General features: G+C 44.2%; 1 protein-coding gene across 7 annotated transcripts in view; it reads right to left on the bottom strand.

The window, feature by feature from the left end:
• CADM3 (cell adhesion molecule 3) overlaps nucleotides 1–21,832 on the bottom strand; it is a 620,371-nt gene that overhangs the window by 206,513 nt on the left and 392,026 nt on the right. For all 7 annotated transcript variants that reach the window (XM_040333870.1, XM_040333865.1, XM_040333867.1 and 4 more), the window contains 3 exons: nucleotides 19,482–19,622; nucleotides 3,924–4,076; nucleotides 1,323–1,460 (listed from right to left, as the gene is read on the bottom strand). In XM_040333870.1, the coding sequence (XP_040189804.1) occupies nucleotides 1,323–1,460; nucleotides 3,924–4,076; nucleotides 19,482–19,622 (432 nt within the window). The remainder of the gene's footprint in view (nucleotides 1–1,322; nucleotides 1,461–3,923; nucleotides 4,077–19,481; nucleotides 19,623–21,832) is intronic.

Genomic DNA, 21,832 nt, shown 5'->3' with positions numbered 1-21,832 from the left:
TGCCCGGGGCATAATATACGCGGTTTGCGTAAATCGTACGTCCGGCGTAAAGTTATTCCCCATATATGAGGCGCAACCCATGCAAAGGTATGGACCAGGGAACACAAGCCGTCGTATTTTACGTAGTTTACGTTGTACGTGAATATGGCTGGACGTAGGTTACGTTCACGTCGTAGGCAGTGATCAGGCGTATCTTAGTCATTCGTTTCTACGTGATTCTGAGCATGCACACTGGGATGCGTCCACGGGACGGCGCATGCGCCGTTCGTTATTCGTATCTATCTGACGCTCGGCCCATCATTTGCATAGGGTCACGCCTCATTAGCATGGCTCACACCCACTTCCACTTACGACGACTTACGCCTAAGAAACCCAGCGCAGATTTGGCAGCACTGGGTTTGTGAATCCAGTGCTTGTCTCTCTGCGCTGCGTCGGCGTAGCGTAAAAAAGATACGCTACGGCGGCATAAATATGCGCCGATGTATGTGAATCCGGGCCTATGGGGTTATTTTCTAAAGGCAAAACAATTGTTCACTTTGCACGGAAAGTTGCACTTTGTAAGGGAATTGACCATTCTAACCTCCATTATCCAATCATTTCCAGGCAATTTTTTTTTTTTTTGTTCTTTGCACGTGATAGGATATTTTTGCAAACTGAAATTTCACCACTTGCGCTTAGCTCTATGGCAAATTCCTTTGCAAAGGGCAACTTTCCGTGCAAAGAGAGCAGTCTATTTGCATTACACTAAAGGTCTTCATTAAAGTGCCTAAAATAAGTACTGTCTTTGTTGCCCCACAGCATCCAATCATAAGCAAATGTGCACTGCAAAACTATAGTTGGGAAATGAAAGTTTGAAAAGAAATGTCTCAGCTGCTCCTCGTTTAATATCCAATCATAAGAGGGAGGAAGGGAAAAGAGATAGGGGTTGATTTACTAAAGGCAAATCCACTTTGCACTAAAAGTGCACTGCAAGTGCACTTCCACTTGAAAGTGCACTTGTAGTGCAAAGTGGATTTGCCTTTAGTAAATAACCCCTATAGTTGTATGACCTAAATGTAGTCGAAAAAAGTCAGGTCTCCGTACTGGCTGTATTGTCTGCCAGGGGGCTTTGAACATCTCTGGAATCAATGAACAGAAATACAATTCCCTTGGCAGGTAAAACATCTCCCAATATATGTATTTTATCTATGTATTTAGCTGTTAGTTCAGCTTTATTAAAGTCCCATGCAGACACAGACAGAAAAAAAATAAACCCCAGAGATCCCAACCCTTCTACATTATATCAGGATATTCACAATAACAAGTATAATGCTTTTCCTTACCTTCCAGCTCTTCAGGTCCTTTGTACCACTTAATGTTGGCCGCGGGTTTGCTGCCACTTGTTGTGCACCTCAGAATGGCATTTTCCTTTTCATTAAATGGTCTATCATATCCGGTTATCTTGGGTTCCTGGGGTACCCCTAGGAGTACACAGAATGAAATTTGTGAAGACATTGTGAGGAGGGCATAAAAAGAGAAACCATCCAATGAGAGACAGATATTCTTACCACGTGACAACTTTTACAGACTTGAATTCAAAAAAGGAATGAGTATGTATTATTGTACATAAAAAGAACTACACTCAAATACATTATAATTAAGTAAAGTATGTTAATTATTTATTTCTTATAGAGTAGGGAATGGTTAATCAGGGCTTTTTTTCTTAAACAATAGGTGCTGAAACTCAACCACGACCCCCCAAAACCCCTCCCCTACACACATCCTTCAAATCACATAAAATAGTGGGTGTGGTCAGTTAAATTTCACGAACAGTAGAAGGGTCTTAAAGGGGCATTAAATACCAGGATTGCATTACACACAGAGTGCAGAGTTCAGGTGAGTTGCACACAGAGTGCAGAGCTATGAGCAGCCCCCCCCACCCCCCAGGGGTCTGAGCCAGAGGTGGTGAAACTGAGTTTCACCAAGTTCCCCCTGAAAAAAAAGCCCTGGTTAAAATCACAGTTTTTGTCTGTCTTTGTCATTGGGGAGATTTCTCTTAACCACTTGAGACCCGCGCTATTGACAAAAGACGTCAACAGTGCGGCTCTCAGGTGCCAACTGGACGACTTTGGACGTCATTTAAAGTGCATTACCCGCGCGCGCCTCTGGGGGGGGCGCGCAGCGGGTAAACACTGTCCCAGTGCATCGCTGGGAAGCCGATGCGTGTACCTGGCGGCCGCGATGTCCGCCCGATCGTCGGTAAGACAGCAGGGACGTGGAGCTCTGTGTGTAAACACCGAGCTCCACGTGCTGTCAGAGGAGAGGAGACCGATCTGTGTCCCTTGTACATAGGGACACAGCATCGGTCACCTCCCCCAGTCACCCCCCTCCCCCCACACAGTTAGAACACATCCAGGATCCACATTTAACCCCTTCCTCACCCCCTAGTGTTAACCCCTTCACTGCCAGTCACATTTATACAGTAATTAGTGCATTTTTATAGCACTGATCGCTGTATAAATGTAAATGGTCCCAAATTTGTGTCAAAAGTGTCCGATACGTCCGTCGCAATATCGCAGTCCCAATAAAAATGACAGATTTTTTTTACTAGTAAAAAAAAAATCATAATTCTGTCCCCTGTTTTGTAGGCGCTATAACTTTTGCGCAAACCAGTCGCTTATTGCGTTTTTTTTTTTTTTTACAAAATTACGTCGAAAAATACGTATCGGCCTTAACTGAGAATTTTTTTTTTTTTTCTTTTTTTAAAATGGGAGATTTATTATAGCAACAAGTAAAAAATATATATATATTTTTTTAAATTGTTGCTCTTCTTTTGTTTATAGCGCAAAAAATAAAAACCGCAGAGGTGATCAAATACCACCAAAATAAAGCTCTATTTGTGGGGAAAAAAGGACGTCAATTTTGTTTGGGAGCCACGTCGCACGACCGCGCAAATGTCAGTTAAAGTGACGCAGTGCCGGAAGCTGAAATTTCGCCTGGGCACGATGGGGGTTTATGTGCACAGTAAGCAAGTGGTTAAAACCCAACTCCGTGCAAAAAAGTTTGCTCAAGCAGTTGGGCGAGTCAACTACTTGTTTTGTCTAGGGGTGAAGAGAAAGCTTATACTCACCCGATCCTTTGTTCCACTGGAAAAGGGCACTCCCCCATGGTCCAGTGGTGGACTGTTCCTGGTCTATGGAGCCTGCCCTGGGTTTGGTGACATCAGAAGTCCATAACTCAAGACTGCTGGAGCATGGGGGTGCCAGACCGGTCTTGTGCTAGGAGGATCGGAGGATTGGGTAAGTATATCTCCTTTCTCCTCTTCCCTAGGCAAAAAAGAGAAGTTAAACTGGCAATGTGGGCACAGCCCCACTGCATGAGAAAACTTTTTGTTTTTGTCCGGAGATGGGCTTTAACTTTCTGTTCTGTAGACACATCAGGCAGTGAGGTGATGTCTCTGAAAAGTGAGAGGGAATCTCCTCTCCAATAGCTGTCACCAGAACAGATGTCCTATTCCTTTGTCCTGTTTTGAAGACAGACAGAATTTTTTTTCCATTTCACGTCACTTTCTGTCCAGGTAGCGATGGACACCAGTGCAAATAGATACCAGTGGGGGCAGAGCCAGAAATAAAAACTTGACCGAAGTCTAAACCGATCCATCCTCTATTCAAAACTAGAAAATAAAAACAATTCCCCCAAAAGAAAATGGGATACAAGGGCAACAGTTGACCAACATGATCATCAGCTTTGTGTGGACTCCTTATAGAAATACTTGTTCTACAGAGTAGTGATTTTGTACAAATTAGTCAAACATTGTATAAAGCTACACTAGAAACTAGACAACAGAGAGGTTGTTTCATTGATATAAAACTGTGTCTTTATCATTTGAAAGACATTAATACCTGTCACCAATTGGGCAGGAATGGAAGCAGCCCCAGACATACCTAAAACTGTCACCATTGCTTTGGCTGTCCTGACGGGCATGGTGAAGATTGAGCAGGTGTACTCGCCCTCATCAGCTAACACCACGTTACTAATACTGATCGACAGCTCATTTTGGGAGGACCGGACAAGCTGGATTCTGTTGTCTCTGAGAGCTGTGAAGAAAGAAGAAAAATCAGTTGTCAAAAAAGATACATAGTACCATCTAAGATCAACATAACAGTTTCCTATACAAGACATACCATTGAAAAACAGATATAACAAATATACAAAAAAAGTATAAAAACATATGGATTGACAAAACAGAGCGTACTGTCGGACACCTATAGTAGAGGTAAACGCTATCTCAATGACGTCAAGTTGGGTAAAGTGCTCTTTAACTACTTGCTTACTGTGCACATATACTCCCTTCCTGCCCAGGAGAAATTTCAGCTTCCGGCACTGTGTCGCTTTAACTGACAATTGCGCAGTCGTGCGACGTGGCTCCCAAACAAAATTGATGTCCTTTTTTTCCCACAAATAGAGCTTTCTTTTGGTGGTATTTGATCGCCTGTGCGGTTTTTATTTTTTGCGCTATAAACAAAAAAAAGAGCGACAATTTTGAAAAAAAAACCACAATGGGCCGGATTCAGATAGCTGAGCGTATCTATCCGGCCGGCGTAACGTATCTTAGATACGTAACGCCGCTGTAACTTTAGGCGCAAGTTCTGTATTCAGAAAGAACTTGCACCCTTATTTACGGCGGCGTAACGTATGTGTTGCGGCGTAAGGCCGCGTAATTCAAATGGGGATGTTGGGGGCGTGTGTTTTTTTAAATTTGCCTTGACCCCGCGTTTTTTATGTTTTTTTTGAACGGCGCATGAGCCGTTCGTGAAAACATCCCAGTGCGCATGCTCGAAAATCCGCCGCAAAACGTCATTGCTTTCGACGTGAACGTAAATTACGTCCAGCCGTATTCGCGAACGACATACGCAAACGACGTCAAAATTTCAAAACTTGGGAGCGGGAACGACGGCTATAGTTAACATAGGATACGCCGCACATACCCCTCATATAGCAGGGGTAACTTTACACTAGGAAAAAGCCGAACGCAAACGTAAAAAAAAAGCGCCGGGCGGTCATTCGTTTCTGAATCTACGTAAATAGTAATTTGCATATTCCTCGCGTAAACAAACGGAAGCGCCACCTAGCAGCCAGCCTGAAATTGCAGCCTAAGATACGACGGTGTAAGACACTTACACCTGTCGGATCTTAGGGATATCTATGCATAACTGATTCTCTGAATCAGGCGCATAGATACGACGGCCGAACTCAGAGATACGACGGTGTATCAGGAGATACGCCGTTGTATCTCCTATCTGAATCTGGCCCACTATTTTTTACTTTTTGCTATAATAAATATCCCATTTGTTAGAAAAAAAAAAAAAATGTTCTCAGTTTAGGCCGATACGTATTCTTCTACATATTTTTGTTAAAAAAAAATAAAAAAATCGCAATAACAGTATAGTGACTGGGTTGCGCAAAAGTTATAGCGCCTACAAAATAGGGGACATAATTATTATTATTTTTTTTACTAGGAATGGCGGCGATCTGCAATTTTTATTGGGACTGCGACATTATAGCGGACACATCGGACACTTTTGACACATTTTTGGGACCATTCACATCTATACAGTGAACAGTGCTATAAACATGCACGGATTACTGTATAAATGTGACTGGCAGGGAAGGGGTTAACACTAGGGGGCGAGGAAGGGGTTAAATGTGTAGCCTAGTGAGTGATTCTAACTGTAGGGGGAGGGGACTGACTGGGGAGGTGACCGATCTGTGTCCCTATGTACAAGGGACACAGCATCGGTCTCCTCTCCCTGACAGGACGTGGATCTCTGTGTTTACACACAGAGATCCACGGTCCTGCTCAGTTACTGGGCAATCGCAGGTGCCCGGCAGCCATCACGGCCACCGGGCACGCGCATCATGTTCCCAGTAACGCGACGGGTGTGCACGCGCGCCCCCTAGCGGCTTTAAAAGACGAGGACGTCATATGACGTCCTGTCAGAATAACTGAGCTACCTTGCCGTCGTCAATTGACGGCAGCTGGTAGTATAGTGGTTAAAGCCACTTCCTGTCTTCATGCACTTACTTCAGTGATGGCTGCATGACATTTCTCATGGCAGGTTTTCTGATGTTGACCTCATCTGTGTCCATCACTCTTTTGGGGGCCACCATCAGAAACCAAAACAGAAAATGCATAAGCAATGATCCTTATGGTGAGATTTCCAGGTATTATGTGAATGAAACCTGCATATTAAACCATTTTAGCCCCAGAGGATTTGTCTGTCAAATGACCGGGCCACTTTTTGCGATTCAGCACTGCGTCGCTTTGACTGACAGTTGCGCAGGCATGCCACGTGGCTCCCAAACAAAATTGACGACCTTTTTATCCCACAAATAGAGCTTTCTTTTGGTGGTATTTGATCACCTCTGTGGTTTTTATTGTTTTGCGCAAGAAACAAAGAGCGACAGTTTTGAAAGAAAAAGCAATATTTTTTTACTTTTTGCTATAATAAATATCCCCAAAAAATATATAAAAAAACATATTTTTTCCTCAGTTTAGGCCGATACGTATTTTTCTACATAATTTTTGGCAAAAAAAAATCGCAATAAGCGTTTATTGATTGGTTTGCACAAAAGTTATAGGGCCAGATTCAGGTAAAAATACGTTACGCTGAGGCGGCGTAACATATCCCATTTACGTTACACCGCCGCAGGTTTACAGCGTAAGTGCCTGATTCACAAAGCTCTTACCTGTAAACTTGCGGCGGTGTAACGTAAATTCGCTTGGCGCAAGCCCGCCTAATTCAAATGGGGCGGGCACCATTTAAATTAGGCGCGTTCCCGCGCCGAACGTACTGCGCATGCTCCGACCGTCAAATTACCCGACGTGCATTTCGCTAAATGACGTCGCAAGGACGTCATTGGTTTCGACGTTAACGTAAATGGCGTCCAGCGCCATTCACGGACGACTTACGCAAACAACGTGAATTTAAAAATTTCGACGAGGGAACGACGGCCGTACTTAGCATTGGCTAGGCCACCTAGAAGGCAGCCTTAGTTTTACGTGGCGTATCTCGACCGAAACAACGTAAATTTAGAGCGACGGGTAAATCGTACGTTCGTGAATCGCCGTAACTAGTCATTTGCATATTCTACGCCGACCGCAATGGAATCGCCACCTAGCGGCCGGCCTAGAATTGCATCCTAAGATCCGACGGTGTAAGTCAATTACACCTGTCGGATCTAAGGGCTATCTATGCGTAACTGATTCTATGAATCAGCCGCATAGTTACGACGGGCGGATCACAGAGATACGACGGCGTATCAGGAGATACGCCGTCGTATCTCTTTTGTGAATCTGGCCCATAGCGTCTACAAAATAGAGGATAGTTTTATGGCATTTTAATTAATCATTTTTTTATACTAGTAATGGTGGCGATCAGTGATTTTTATCGTGACTGTGACATTATGGCGGACACATCGGACACTTTTGGTGCTATTTCGGAACCATTCACATTTACACAGTGATCAGTGCTATAAATATGCACTTTTTACTGTGTAAATGTGACTGGCAGTGAAGGGGTTAACCAGGAGGGGTGCTCAAGAGGTTAAGTGTGTCCTAGGGATGTGTTCTAACTGTAGGGGGGGTGTGGCTACGTGTGACATGACACTAATCACCGCTCCCGATTACAGGAAGCTGTAATCAGTGTCCTGTCACTAGGAAGAATGGGGAAATGCTTGTTTACAATAGAATTTCCCCTGTTCTTCCTCTCGGTAAAACGATCGAGGGTGATGGAGCTCGCGGTGGGCACGTGCGCCCACAACCTTGTGTCTTAAAGGCGACGTACATGTACATTGATCTGCCTGTACAAGCCATTCTGCCGACATATAAGCGGCCTTTGCGCCCCTTTGCTTGTTTTGTTTATGGGATGTAGGGGAGTCCCGTTGCACAATGACATTTTAAATGGGGAAGGGGCTTCAGGACAATTTTCATGGTGCAGTGTTAACAACGAAGGAAACTACTAAACTGAGGGAAGTGGGAAGAGCCAGTTAGAATCACAAGAAAGCAAGTTTGAAATGGCAGACAACGTGTATCTACAGACATTTAAATTAAGAGCTGATCATAAAGATCCTCATTATGTGTCAGAATAAAAGACTATGTATGGTATAATACACCTTCTACAGCAGTATTAATAAAACATAAAGTCACTAAGGAGTTCTATAGTCATATAAAATAACAAGGTCTCAAGCTGAGCTCTGTTCTAGATGGAATTCCGAGGTGACTCATACTTCAAAGATGATTATATTCTATATATGAATTGTAGTTTTTTTCTTTTTTTTTTATAGATGGGAAACTTTATTTGTATCACTCTTTCGGGAACTTTAGCATTTGTATGATCACATACTGTATCTGTCTACAGGTCAGTCCCATTGATAAAAATACTGTAAGGTTATATAGATATCACATTTAGCTTGATTGTTCATGGCGAGACCCAAACCATTTTGTGTTTGCTAGAATACATACAGTGAACCTCCGCCCCAGTCTCAAATCTTTTGCAGACTCTAACAGGTTTTCTTCTAAGATTGCCCTGTATTTGGCTCCATCCATCTTCCCATCACCTCTGACCACATTCCCTGTCCCTGCTGAAGAAAAGCATCCCCATAACATGATGCTGCCACCACCATGTTTCACGGTGGGGATGGTGTGTTCAGGGTGATGTGCAGTGTCTGTTTTCCGCCACACATATTTTGCTTTTAGGCCAAAAAGATAAATGTTGGTCTCCTCTGACCAGAGCACCTTCTTCCACGTTTGCTGTGTCCCCCACACGGCTTCTCGCAAACGTAAATGGGACTTTTTATGGCTTTCTTTTAACATTGGATTTCTTCTTGCCACTCTTCCATAAAGGCCAGATTTGTGGAGTGCACAACTAAGGCCTCGTACACACGACCGGACATGTCCGCTGAAACTGGTCCGTCGGACCAGTTTCAGCAGACATGTTCGGTCGTGTGTAGGGCCAACCGGACAATTTTCCGGCCGACCCGACAGGTTTCCAGCGGACAACTGTTTCTTAGCATGCTAAGAAACATGTCCGCTGGAACCATGTCCGCCGGACATGTCCGATGGTCAGTATGACTCATCGGACATGTCCGCTGGCCCGGGAACCCGCGCATGACGTCGAAGTGATTCGACGCATGCGTGGAAGCATTGAACTTCCGGGTTCGCGCACGTCGCCGCGTCATCGTCGCCGCCACGTCACCGCGTCGTCTGTCCGCGGGAAATTTGGTCTGATGGTGTGTACAGCCATCAGACCAAATGATCCCAGCGGACATGTTTTCATCGGACAGATCCACTCGTCTGTACGAGGCCTTATAGTTCTCCTGTGGACAGATTTTCCCACCTAAGCTATGGAGTTTACCATGGGGCCTCTTGGCTGCTTCTCTGATGAATGCTCTCCTTGCCCGGCCTGTCAGTTTAGGTGGACGGCCATGTCTTGGTAGGTTTGCAGTTGTGCTATACACTTTCCATTTTAAAATAATTTTTCAAATAATGAATTGAAGAGTGCTTCATGAGGTGTTCAGCTTGGAATATTTTTTTATTTTTTTTATAACTTGACCCTGCTTTAAACTTTTTCACAACGTTATCCCTGACCTAAAAATCGTGAGTAATGTCCTTCGCGTTACTGTGAGTAATAAATGTCAAAAAGAAAATGAACAATAGTAAAATTGCAGCAAAAACTGGTAGTGTTTACAATACACAAAACAAAAAATAAAGTGAAAGTGGATTCTCGGGCAAAATCTATAGACACACTGTCAGTGTCACAATAATATATAAATATATAAAGTGATCAGTGATAATGAATACCATGCCAATGCACAAAAAAATATATTAAAAGTCCATATAAAAGTGATAATAGAATCAATAACGTGCCGAAGCACAAAAAATGTGTATAAAATAAACGTCCATCTATAAATGAGTGATAAAGCTGGTGATCTGCAAAAGGGGAGAAGGAATGGACTACAATATCCACAGATCTTGAAATTGATAATGAACAACTTGATCACAGACGTATCTGGTCTCACAGAACTCTCACCTTATCAAGGATAATCATAAAGCACTTCACCTCCATATACAACGGTTTCAACACTTTTCCCACTTCCACTGGTATCTCTCAGGCTTATTCCAGGCTCATGTCTTAATACAATCTCCTCGCCCAATCCCTATAGAGCTCCAATATGGAACAGGGGAGAGAAAAGAAAAGAAAGAGAGCCTCCAATAGTGCAGTAGGAAATTACAGGGGAAGGTTTATTAAGGGTAAATATGCTCTTACATAAAATGTTAAAACAAGTGCAAAACAAAGTAAATAGAACATCGGCCTTCTCAGCGCCTCCTCACGTCACTCATGGTGTACGTCTGCACCACGACCAATCCCTACAGGTTTCCCAGATGAAGACACGTGACAGTGTCGTAACGCGTAGGGATTGCCCGTGGGCAGACGTACACCAGGAGTGACGTGAGGAGGCGCTGAGAACACCGCTGTTCTATCTACTTTATTTTGCACTCGTTTTACCATTTTATGTAAGAGCATATTTACCCTTAATAAACGTTCCCTGTGCTTTCCTACTGCACCATTGGAGGCTCTCTTTCTTTTCTTTTCTCCCCCCTGTTCCATATTGGAGCCCTATAGGGATTGGTCGAGGAGATTGTATTAAGATATGAGCCTGGAATAAGCCTGAGAGATACCAGTGGAAGTGGGGAAAGTGTTGAAGCCGTTGTATATGGGGGTGAAGTGCTTTATGATTATCCTTGATGCGCAGTATAACTATTGATAAGGTGAGAGTTCTGTGAGACCAGATACGTCTGTGATCAAGTTGTTCATTATCAATTTCAAGATCTGTGGATATTGCAGTCCATTCCTTCTCCCCTTTTGCAGCTCACCAGCTTTATCACTAATTTATAGATGGACATTTATTTTATACACATTTTTTGTGCATCGGCACGTTATTGATTCTATTATCACTTTTATATGGACTTTTAATATATTTTTTTGTGCATTGGCATGGTATTCATTATCACTGATCACTTTATATATTTATATATTATAATGACACTGACAGTGTGTCTATAGATTTTGCGTGAGAATCCACTTTCACTTTATCCCTGACCTGTCCGGTGTGTTCCTTGGTCTTCATGATGCTGTTTGTTCATCAAGGTTCTCTAACAAACGTCTGAGGGTGTCACAGAATGGCTGTATTTATACTGAATTTTACTTACACACAGGTGGACTCTATCTGCTAATTAGGTGACTTCTGTTCTGAAGGCAATTGATTCCACTAGATTTTAGTTAGGCTCAAGCTTGGCTTGCATACACAAACACACAATCACACAAAAGTTCTCTGAACTTTCGACCGTCAAGAACGCGGTGACGTACAACACTACCATGAGCCAAGAAAATGAAGTTCAATGCTTTCGAGCATGCGTCAAATTGTTTCTGAGCATGCGTCGGAATTGCTACATACAATCGGATTTTACGATTGGAATTTTCTTTGCTCGAAAAGTTGGGAACCAGCTCTCAATCTTTTGTTGGTGGAAATTCCGACAGCAAAAGTCCGATAGAGCATATACACGGTCGGAATTTCCATCAAAAAGCTCATATCGGACTTTTCTTGTCGGAAATTCCAATTGTGTGTACACAGAATTCGAGTAAAGGGGGCTGAATACAAATGCACGTCACACTTTTCACATATTTATTTGTAAAAAAAAAAAATGGAAAACCATTTATAATTTTCGTTCCACTTCACAATTATGTGCTACTTTGTGTTGGTCTATCACATAAAATCCCAATAAAATACATTTAGTTTTTTGGTTGCAACATGACAAAATGTGGAAATTTTCAAGAGGTATGAATACTTTTTCAAGGCACTGTATATAAAGGTTCCCTGGCACCCAAGGCCAAGATGTCAACAAAATGTGCCTAACTGGAGCGGAGATGTACAGCGCTTGCACATCCACGTGTACTGCTGCAGACTACAGAAATAATACCCGCTGTCAACTGGCCTTAAGGTTACCACTGTTTCATCAAAGGACATCTATATAGGATAGGGAAAATGTTCAAAGCGGAGTTCCAGTCTCCTAGGCAACATTATAATAAAAACATCTTTGAGATTGTTTTAATTCACCACAGCCAAAATGGATTTTGCTGCCTATGTCCACATTCAAATAATTTACAGACCGACTAGTTCTCTTTTCTCTCCCTCGATTCCGACAACGGCAAGGCATGGTCCGGGCAGCTAAAGGGGGCCTGCTTTCCTTTCCGGGTACCCAGCATACACCTCCCAATATCACGTCTGTACAGTAATGACACTGAAAGGCATGCTTTGGTGTTATAAGGAATTCTCATGATAATACCTACCATAGTTGCTCGAAGACTCCTGGGATTGATGACATAGATAACCTATGTGTCCCCAACCGGAAGTCAAGGGGAAGCCTCTTCAAAATAGCTACATACTTTGTTTTGTAACTGCACAATATAATTATCCCAACATTACGGCACTATGGGTGGACATTACAATGAAGATACTTATTAAAAATGAGTGGAAAGCCACTTTAATTATGGTTAAACCAATTTGATTTAACCCAGTCATACAGTCAGGGAAAGGGGCGAAGGCCTGGCAATTCTGCCTAAGACAATCATGGCCACCATGGTGCACAGCATGACTAAGGTGGGCGGTGCTTCCTCCTTGTAACCTGAACAGATCACATGACTAACTTCCTGGTCTATTTAAAGCGGTGGTTCACCCTAAAAAAACAAGTTTCTACCATGAAATCTAGCATACTAGCGTGAGCTACAGTATGCCTTTATTTTATTTTTTTGCGCCGTACTCACAGTTTAATCCCGTAGTTAAGTTTCAGACTCCCCGCGGGGAGTAGGTGTTCCTATGCAGAGGGGAACATGATTGACGGCCGGCTATGGCGCGTCACGCTTCCCGAAAATAGCCGGAGTAGGACTCGGCTCTTCACGGCGCTTTACGGCGCCTGCGCACAGACTAGGAGCTGACTGTGCAGGCGCCGTGAAAAGCCAAGTCCTATTTCGGCTATTTTCGGGAAGCGTGACGCGCCATAGCCGGCCGTCAATCATGTTTCCCTCTGCATAGGAACGCCTACTCCCCGCGGGGAGTCTGAAACGTAACTACGGGATTAAACTGTGAGTACGGTGCAAAAAAATAAAATAAAGGCATACTGTAGCTCGCGCTAGTATGCTGGATGGCATTGTAGAAATGTTTTTCTTTTTAGGGTGAACCCCCGCTTTAAGCCTGCTGCTGGAGCTGCTCATTGCTGGATTATCTCTTCAGTCTCCTGTGTACCTTGACTTTGTCTCCTTATCCATGCTTATCCGTTGTGACCCGGCTTGCCTTGACCTCGCTTCCTGATCTCCTGTGTTTGACCCTTGGCCTGCTTCTGGACTCTGCTTCTCCTTCCTGACCACCCGGCTTGACCCTCGGCTTGTACCTGGACCCTGCTCGTGTATGACCTTGGCTCGCCCCTGTATATGCTCTGGACTGACCTACCTGTGTTTGACCCCAGGCCTGACTTCTGGTATCTCTGTTCATCTGAACACAACAAGCTCAGTTCTGCCTGCCTCAGCCATCCCTCAGTGGCTGGGCTCATCAGACTGCAAGCACGCACCTGGCCAACCGTGCTTCTGTGTGCACCGCGCTCCCTGTTCCCAACTCTAGGGTCGCGCTGCACTCAGCCGCAAGGGGAGCCCTCTTAGCATCTCGATCTCCATACTCGTTCCTGACACATACACTGCTCACATTTTGGCAGATTTCTTTCAGAAAAATTTCAAGCAATGCATGGCCATGCCGAAACCAGTTTCTCAAAAGCCAATTGGCTTTTGTCAAAGAAGCCTGTTGGAAAATTGTCAGTCGAACGGCTCCTGCATCCAATCAGATGCAGGCACTGTTTGGTTCCGACTGTCAGAAAGCAACGGCGTGAGGGGGGGTGGGGGTCTTCCGTCCATCCACACTGTTAGTGTAGATGGAACTATCTTAAAGTTGTTGTAAACCTCAGGCATTACATATGAACAAAGCATACAGTGCCTTGAAAAAGTATTCATACCCCTTGATATATTCCACATTTTGTCATGTTACAACCAGAAATGTAAATGTATTTTATGTTGATTTTATGTGATAGACCAACACAAAGTGGCACATAATTGTGTAGTATGGAAGGCATATTATAAATGGTTTCCAAATTTTTTACAAATACATATCTGAAAAGTGTGGCGTACATTTGTATTCAGCTCTTTAACTAAAATCTAGTGGAGCCAATTGCCTTTAGAAGTCACCTAATCAGTAAATAGAGTCCACCTGTGTGTAATTTAATCTCACTATAAATACAGTTGTTCTGTGAAGCCCTCAGAGATTTGTTAGAGGAGAACCTTAGGCCTTGTACTCACGAGCAGACATGTCCGATGAAACCGGTCCGCGGACCGTTTTCATCGGACATGTCTGCCCGGGGACTTCTGTTCGATGACTGTACACACCATCGAACAGAAGTCCGCGCGTAAACAATACGCGGGGCGGGCCTGCCTTTTAAATGCTTCCACGCATGCGTCGAAGTCATTCGACGCATGCGAGGGATGGCGGGCGGCTGGACATGTACGGTAGAGGTATGTACAGACGACCGTACATGTCCGGGCGGACAGGTTTCCAGCGGACTGTTTTAAAGCAAGTCGAGGAAACAGTTGTCCGCTGGAAACCTGTCCGATCCACCCAAAAATGGTCCGCTCGGGCCTACACACGACCGAACATGTCTGCTGAAACTGGTCCGCGGACCAGTTTCAGCAGACATGTTAGGTCGTGTGTACGGGGCCTTAGTGAACACACAACATCATGAAGGCCAAGGAACACACTAGACAGGTCAGGGATAAAGTTGTAGAGAAGTTTAATGCAGGGTTAGGTTATAAAAAAATATCCCAAGCTTTGAACATCTCACCGAGCACTGTTCAATCCATCATCTGAAAATGGAAAGAGTATGGCACAACTGCAAACCTACCAAGACATGGCTGTCCACCTCAACTGATAGGCCAAGCAAGGAAAGCATTAATCACAGAAGCAGCCAAGAGGCCCCATGGTAACTCTGGGGAAGCTGCAGAGATCCACAGCTCAGGTTGGAGAATCTGTCCACAGGACTGCCCTTTATGGAAGAGTGGCAATAAGAGTCATTGTGTAAAGAAAGCCATAAGAAGTCCTGTTTGCAGCTTGAGAGAAGTCATGTGGGGGACACAGCAAACATGTGGAAGAAGGTGCTCTGGTCAGATCTGACCAAAATTGAACTTTTTGGCCTAAAAGCAAAAAGCTATGTGTGGCAGAAAAGAAACACTGCACATCACCCTGAACCAGGGCTCAAGTCCTGCGGGAACGCGTGGGAACGGAGTTCCTGCACTTTTTTCACAGCAGGAACGCAGTTCCCTTTGCAGGACTAGAGCAGCCGAGACGCCCAGGCCAATCCTTCACTAAGCGGCGATGCCCAGCTCGAGTCACTGTCAGGGGCAGGGGAACCTTAGTAATCCTTTATGTTACTGTCCGCTTCCTGTATATGGATTCATCGGGTAGTGTGCGGGTATTCCGTCACTTCCTCGATGCCGCAATGTCTCCTGGGAGCTTTTGTCATTGTTCCCAGGAGACATTGCGGAGGTCTGCCGCGAGTTATCGCAGGATTTAGAAAGAAGCAAGTTCTTTCTAAATCCCGCTACCCGATGAATCCATATACAGGAAGCAGCCAGTAACATAAAGGATTACTAAGGTACAGTGGATCGAAAAGAAAAAAAACATGCGGTTTAGTAATTATGCATATGAGCGTATTATTATTTTTTGTTGGTGGGGGAGTGGATCTTGGGTGGGAGTTCCCACACTTTTTTCCCCAGGACTTGACCCCTGCCCTGAACCATCCCCACTGTGAAACATGGTGGTGGCAGCATCATGTTGTGGGGATGCTTTTCTTCAGCAGGGACAGGGAAGCTGGTCTGAGTTAATGGAAAGATAGATGGAGCCACATACAGGGCAATCTTAGAAGAAAACCTGTTAACTACTTGCCGACCAGCCGCTGTCATTTTACGGCGGCAGGTCGGCTCCCCTGCACGAGAGCCCGTAGCCATACGTCGGCTCTCGCGCAGGCCACTAGGGGCGCGGCCGCACGTGATCGCTCGTTACAGAGCAGGGACCGGGAGCTGTGTGTGTAAACACACAGCTCCCGCTGTCAGGGAGAGAAATGCTGATCTTCTGTTCATACAATGAAAAGCGGAAGAAAATCGTCCCCCCCCTCCCGCCGCCATCCGGTGCTTCTCCGGGCTCTCCCGTGCCATCGGGGGCCCGGAGAGCGAATCGGTCGGCGCTGCTGGAAAGCATAGAGATGACTGGTGACCAGATGGTCACCAGTCATCTCTATGACCGTCGGAGGCCCAGGCGTGACGTTATGACGTCACGCCCGGTACCCGGAAGTAAACAAAGCCGTAAAAATAAAAAAAAATAGGTAAAAAAAAAAATTAAATAAAAAAAACGAATTTTTCAAAACGCCCCTGTCCCCGTTATCTTGCGCTCAGAAGCAAACATGCATGCAAGTCCCACCCACATATGTAGACGCCGTTCAAACCCCACATGTGAGGTATCGTCGCGTGCGTTAGAGCATGTGCAACAATTCTAGCACTAGGCCTCCTCTGTAACTCGAAAATAGTAACCTGTAAAAAATGTTAAAGCGTCACCTATGGAGATTTTTAAGTACCGAAGTTTGGCGGCATTCCATGAGTGTGCGCAATTTTAAAGCGTGACATGTTAGGTATCTATTTACTCGGCGTAACATCATCTTTCACATTATACAAAAAAATTGGGCTAACTTTACTGTTTTGTTATTTTTTAATTCATGAAACCGTTTTTTTCCCCAAAAAAAGGCGTTTAAAAAATTATTGCGCAAATACCGTGCGGGAAAAAAAGTTGCAATGACCGCCATTTTATTCCCTAGGGTGTCTGCTAAAAATAAAATATATAATTTTTAGGGGTTATGATTAATTTTCTAGCAAAAAAATTTGCGATTTTTATATGAAGAAGATAAAGGCCAAAATAGACCCGATGGACAAGTGGTTAAAAAGATGTAGAGCAGACAGCGCTGCAGATAAACAGGTACAGCTTATGTAGGAGGATTTGCATAATTTCTGTGTATCACCTGAGGCCAATCACTTCACTGGGAATATGGAAGGGTTTACAACCACATTAATGTCTTTCGTTCAACCTGAAGACAAAATTACCTATCAATGTATGACCAGCTTTAGTCATTGTCATAATTTGAAAACAAAACCAGGATTTCATTTACATTATCATACTCAAAATTTGTTCATCCATCTGGCAACCAAAGTAGTTTAAAACTCATCAAAAGTGCAAATTTTATTCTAGAATTTGTCTTTCACAAAGGCACTGAAATAATGTTTGTATGTCTGGTACAAAGTATTTTTAAATGCCTCTCCACAAAAATGAATAGATGCAAATTTAAAGAGTTTACATGTGAATGGTTTAAAAAAAAACAAAATTATTATCTACGTAAAGAAGGGGATATCTGGGGTTACACATCTTGCATATAACAGTAAAATATTTACACACAACAGTTATTTTTGCATAAAGGCCACAACAGGAGCTTTCATTCATTAAAAAAGAACAGGCATGGCATATATATATATATATATATATATATATATATATATATATCATGTTTATATCATGTATATCATGATAAAGGGGCAGATCCACATACATACACTGCGCCCGGCGCAGATGTAAGATACGTTACGCCGCTGTAACTTACCTGGCTTTGGTTTGAATCCTCAACGAATTCGCGCCGTAAGTTACGGCGGCGTAGTGTATCTCTCGCGGCGGAATTCAAATTGGGCGGGTAGGGGGCGTGTTTCATTTAAATGAAGCGCGTTTCCCGCGCCGAACGAACTGCGCATGTGCCGTCCGTAAAAACTCCCAGGGTGCATTGCTCCAAATGACGTCGCAAGGACGTCATTGTTTTCAACGTGAACCTAAATGGCGTCCAGCCCCATTCACAGACGACTTACGCAAACGACGTAAAATTTTTAAAATTAGACGCGGGAACGATGACCATACTTAACATTGAGTACGCCACCATATAGCAGCTTCAATTATACGCCGGAAAAAGCCGAACGGAAACGACGTAAAAAAATGCGACGGCCGGTCGTACGTTCGGGGATCGTCGGAAATAGCTAATTTGCATACTTGACGCGGATTACGACGTGAACGCCACCTAGCGGACGCCGACAAATTGCATCTAAGATCCGACGGCGTACGAAGACATACACCTGTCGGATCTAACACAGATGCCGTCGTATCTTGTTTTGTGGATACCAAAACAAAGATACAACGCGCAAAATTCGAAATTACGCGGCGTATCAAGAGATACGCCGCGTAATTTCTTTGAGGATCTGCCCCAAAGAGTGTAAATAATGGCGCTCTGAATAGCAGAGCCAAACAGATAGGCCCGGATTCACAAAGCACTTACGCTGACGAATCTCGAGATACACCGCGTAAGTATAACTATGCGCCGTCGTATCTGTGCGCCATGCCCACAATCTGAGATACGCCTAAAAATAGGCTTCCTGTAGGGGTTAAGTGTGCCCTAGTGTGTGATTCTTACTGTAGGGGGTGTGGCCTGGCATGACACGTCACTGATCGTTGTTCCATATGACTGGGAAGAGACGATCACTGACACTGCCACTCGGAATAACAGGGAAAGGTTTGTTTACACTTACCTCTCCCCGTTCTTCAGCTCTGTGACCCGATCGCGGGACACCAGTGGCGATCGGGTCCCCGGGTCCAGCGGGCACGGTCACGGAGCTCAGGACCGGGTCGCGTAGGGACCGCCGCGCGATGATATACGACGGCAGAGCGGCACGGCTGGGCATAAGCACGTACAGGTACGTTGCCTTTAAGAGCCCAGCCGTGCCGCTCTGCCATCGTATATCGTCCTGCGGCGGGCGGTCCTTAAGCGGTTAACCTACGCAGTTAAGGAGATATTTGCAGAAAAGATTGCACCGATGTCTACGTAGACAACAGCGCAGGCGCACTGAGCGGGTCAGGTCTTAAATGGGATAGTGCCAGGATTATGCCGATCCTGTGCGCATGCGCGGGAGTGACGTCATCGCTGCTCTGACCAGTCACAGCGCCGGAGCGGCGATACACAGAAGAGACTCGTATGCAACATGGCGGCGGAGGGGAACGAGGAACGATTCGGGGGCTTCGATCTCAGGTAAGTGCCACATAATAAGCTAGTATGCTATGCATACTAGCTCATTATGCCTTTCTCTTGCAGGGTTTTATTTCTTTGCAGGAAAAACAAAAACAGGTTTACTTCCTCTTTAAGTGCTCCACCACTCATGCATTATGGAGAATGTGCAGAATGCGACTTTATCTCACATATTCATCTGACTTACCTCTCTTCTCTCCAAAATACAAGGTCTGCTGAGCTGGGTTGGACCACTGGAGAGATGAGTTTTCATGCTCTTTCACTGTGCAGTTCAGGACCATTTTTCCTCCTGTGGCGACCAAAACATCTGTAGTGAGCGGTTGGCTGGCTGCAAGAAAACAAAACACAACTCTGTGAACAATCTGGTGGGTGTTCGGATACAATACAGCTGCTAGATGGAATGTTCTGGCCTAAAGTGGAACAAAACATATAGATTTCACCTGCTGGACAAATCGATGATCTGCACTGACTTGCTTTCGCTTGATCTGTTCACAATATTATTAAAGCCATCAATCCTAAAATCTGATCTCCTTTAGATGTATCAACAGCTATATAGTGTAATGGCCTGCCCGACTGCAGAGGATTGTTTAAAATGAATCTAAACCCAAGAATAGGACTGTAATATATTGCAGTTCACCAGTCATAGGATGTGGTAGCTGCATTTGTTTTCTTTGAGCAGGTGTTTTTTTAACCTTTTTTTTGTTCACCTGGTGACAACACTCACTCACTATATCTATGGAGGATTATTATAATACACGATCTATATAGCGCCAACAGTTTACGCATAGGGTATCCACCTGTCTGGTATTCACACGGGGCAGACTGAAACCCGGACCTGGACATGCCAGGATAATACCATCTAAAATGAGTACCGTATGTGAATAAATTATCCTACCTGTTAAAAATGTATCTCAACTGTACATATACATTGACACAGAACTCCATGGATAGCGCACTACAAAATATTCATCAACATCTCTTCAAATATCCATACATAACCGAAAAAAAATATGTGCAAAACCACAAAGAATTTGGTCCAAATCCAGTGCTTATGAAAAAGTACTCTTGTTCTGTAAACATATATCCATCCAAGTGCTCTATCTCTGTGCTTACAATACGCTCACCTCTGAATTTGACCCATAAAAATCTATTTTAAAGGCTCGTAGGGCACTAGGGCTAAGGTTTGGCCGGTGACGTCATCACACCAATACCGAAAGTGAGCAAACGCCATGATATAAGAGATGGTCAGAGACACTGGACATGATATAAGAGATGGTCAGAGACACTGGACATGAAATAAAAGATGGTCAGAAGCTGCAGACGTGATAAAAAGAGATGGTTGGGGACTGTGGACATGATATAAGAGATGGTCAGAGACTATAGACATGATACGAAAGATGATCAGAGACTATGAACATGATACAAGAGATGACCAGAGACTAAAAACATGATATAAGAGATGAACAGAAACTAAGAACATGATACGAGAGATGACCAAAGATTATGGACATAATATGAGGGGTGACCAGAAAATATAGACATGATATGAGAGATGATCAGAGACTATGGACATGATACGAGAGATGACCAGAGACTATGGACATGATACGAGAGAGGACCAGAGACTATGAACATGATACGAGAGAGGACCAGAGACTGTGGACATGATACGAGAGAGGACCAGAGACTGTGGACATGATACAAGGGATGACCAGAGACTGTGGACATGATACGAGAGATGACCAGAGACTATGGACATGATACGAGAGAGGACGAGAGACCATGAACATGATACGAGAGAGGACCAGAGACTGGGAACATGATACGAGGGATGACTAGAGACTGTGGACATGATACGAGAGATGACCAGAGACTATGGACATGATACGAGAGAGGACCAGAGACCATGAACATGATACAAGAGAGGACCAGAGACTATGGACATGATACGAGAGATAACCAGAGACTATAGACACAATACGAGAGATGACCAGAGACCATGAACATGATACGAGAGAGGACCAGAGACTATAGACATGATACGAGGGATGACCAGAGACTTCGGAGATGATACGAGAAATGACCAGAGACTATGGACATGATACTAGAGATGATCAGAAACTATGAACATGATACAAGAGATGACCAGAGACCGTGGACATGATACAAGAGATGACCAGAGACTGTGGACATGATATGAGAGATGACCAGAGACTATACACAGGATACGAGAGATGACCAGAGACTATGGACATGATATGAGAGATGACCAGAGACTATGCACAGGATACGAGAGATGACCAGAGACTATGGACATGAAACGAGAGAGGACCAGAGACTATGAACATGATACGAGAGAGGACCAGAGACTATGGACATGATACGAGAGAGGACCAGAGACTATGAACATGATATGAGAGAGGACCAGAGACTATGAACATGATACGAGAGAGGACCAGAGACTATGTACATGATACGAGAAAGGACCAGAGACTGTGGACATGATATGAGAGAGGACCAGAGACTATGAACATGATA

Source organism: Rana temporaria, chromosome 13, assembly GCF_905171775.1.
Source record: "Rana temporaria chromosome 13, aRanTem1.1, whole genome shotgun sequence".
Classification (NCBI taxonomy): domain Eukaryota; kingdom Metazoa; phylum Chordata; class Amphibia; order Anura; family Ranidae; genus Rana; species Rana temporaria.
This window is presented reverse-complemented; position numbering and strand designations above follow the sequence as displayed.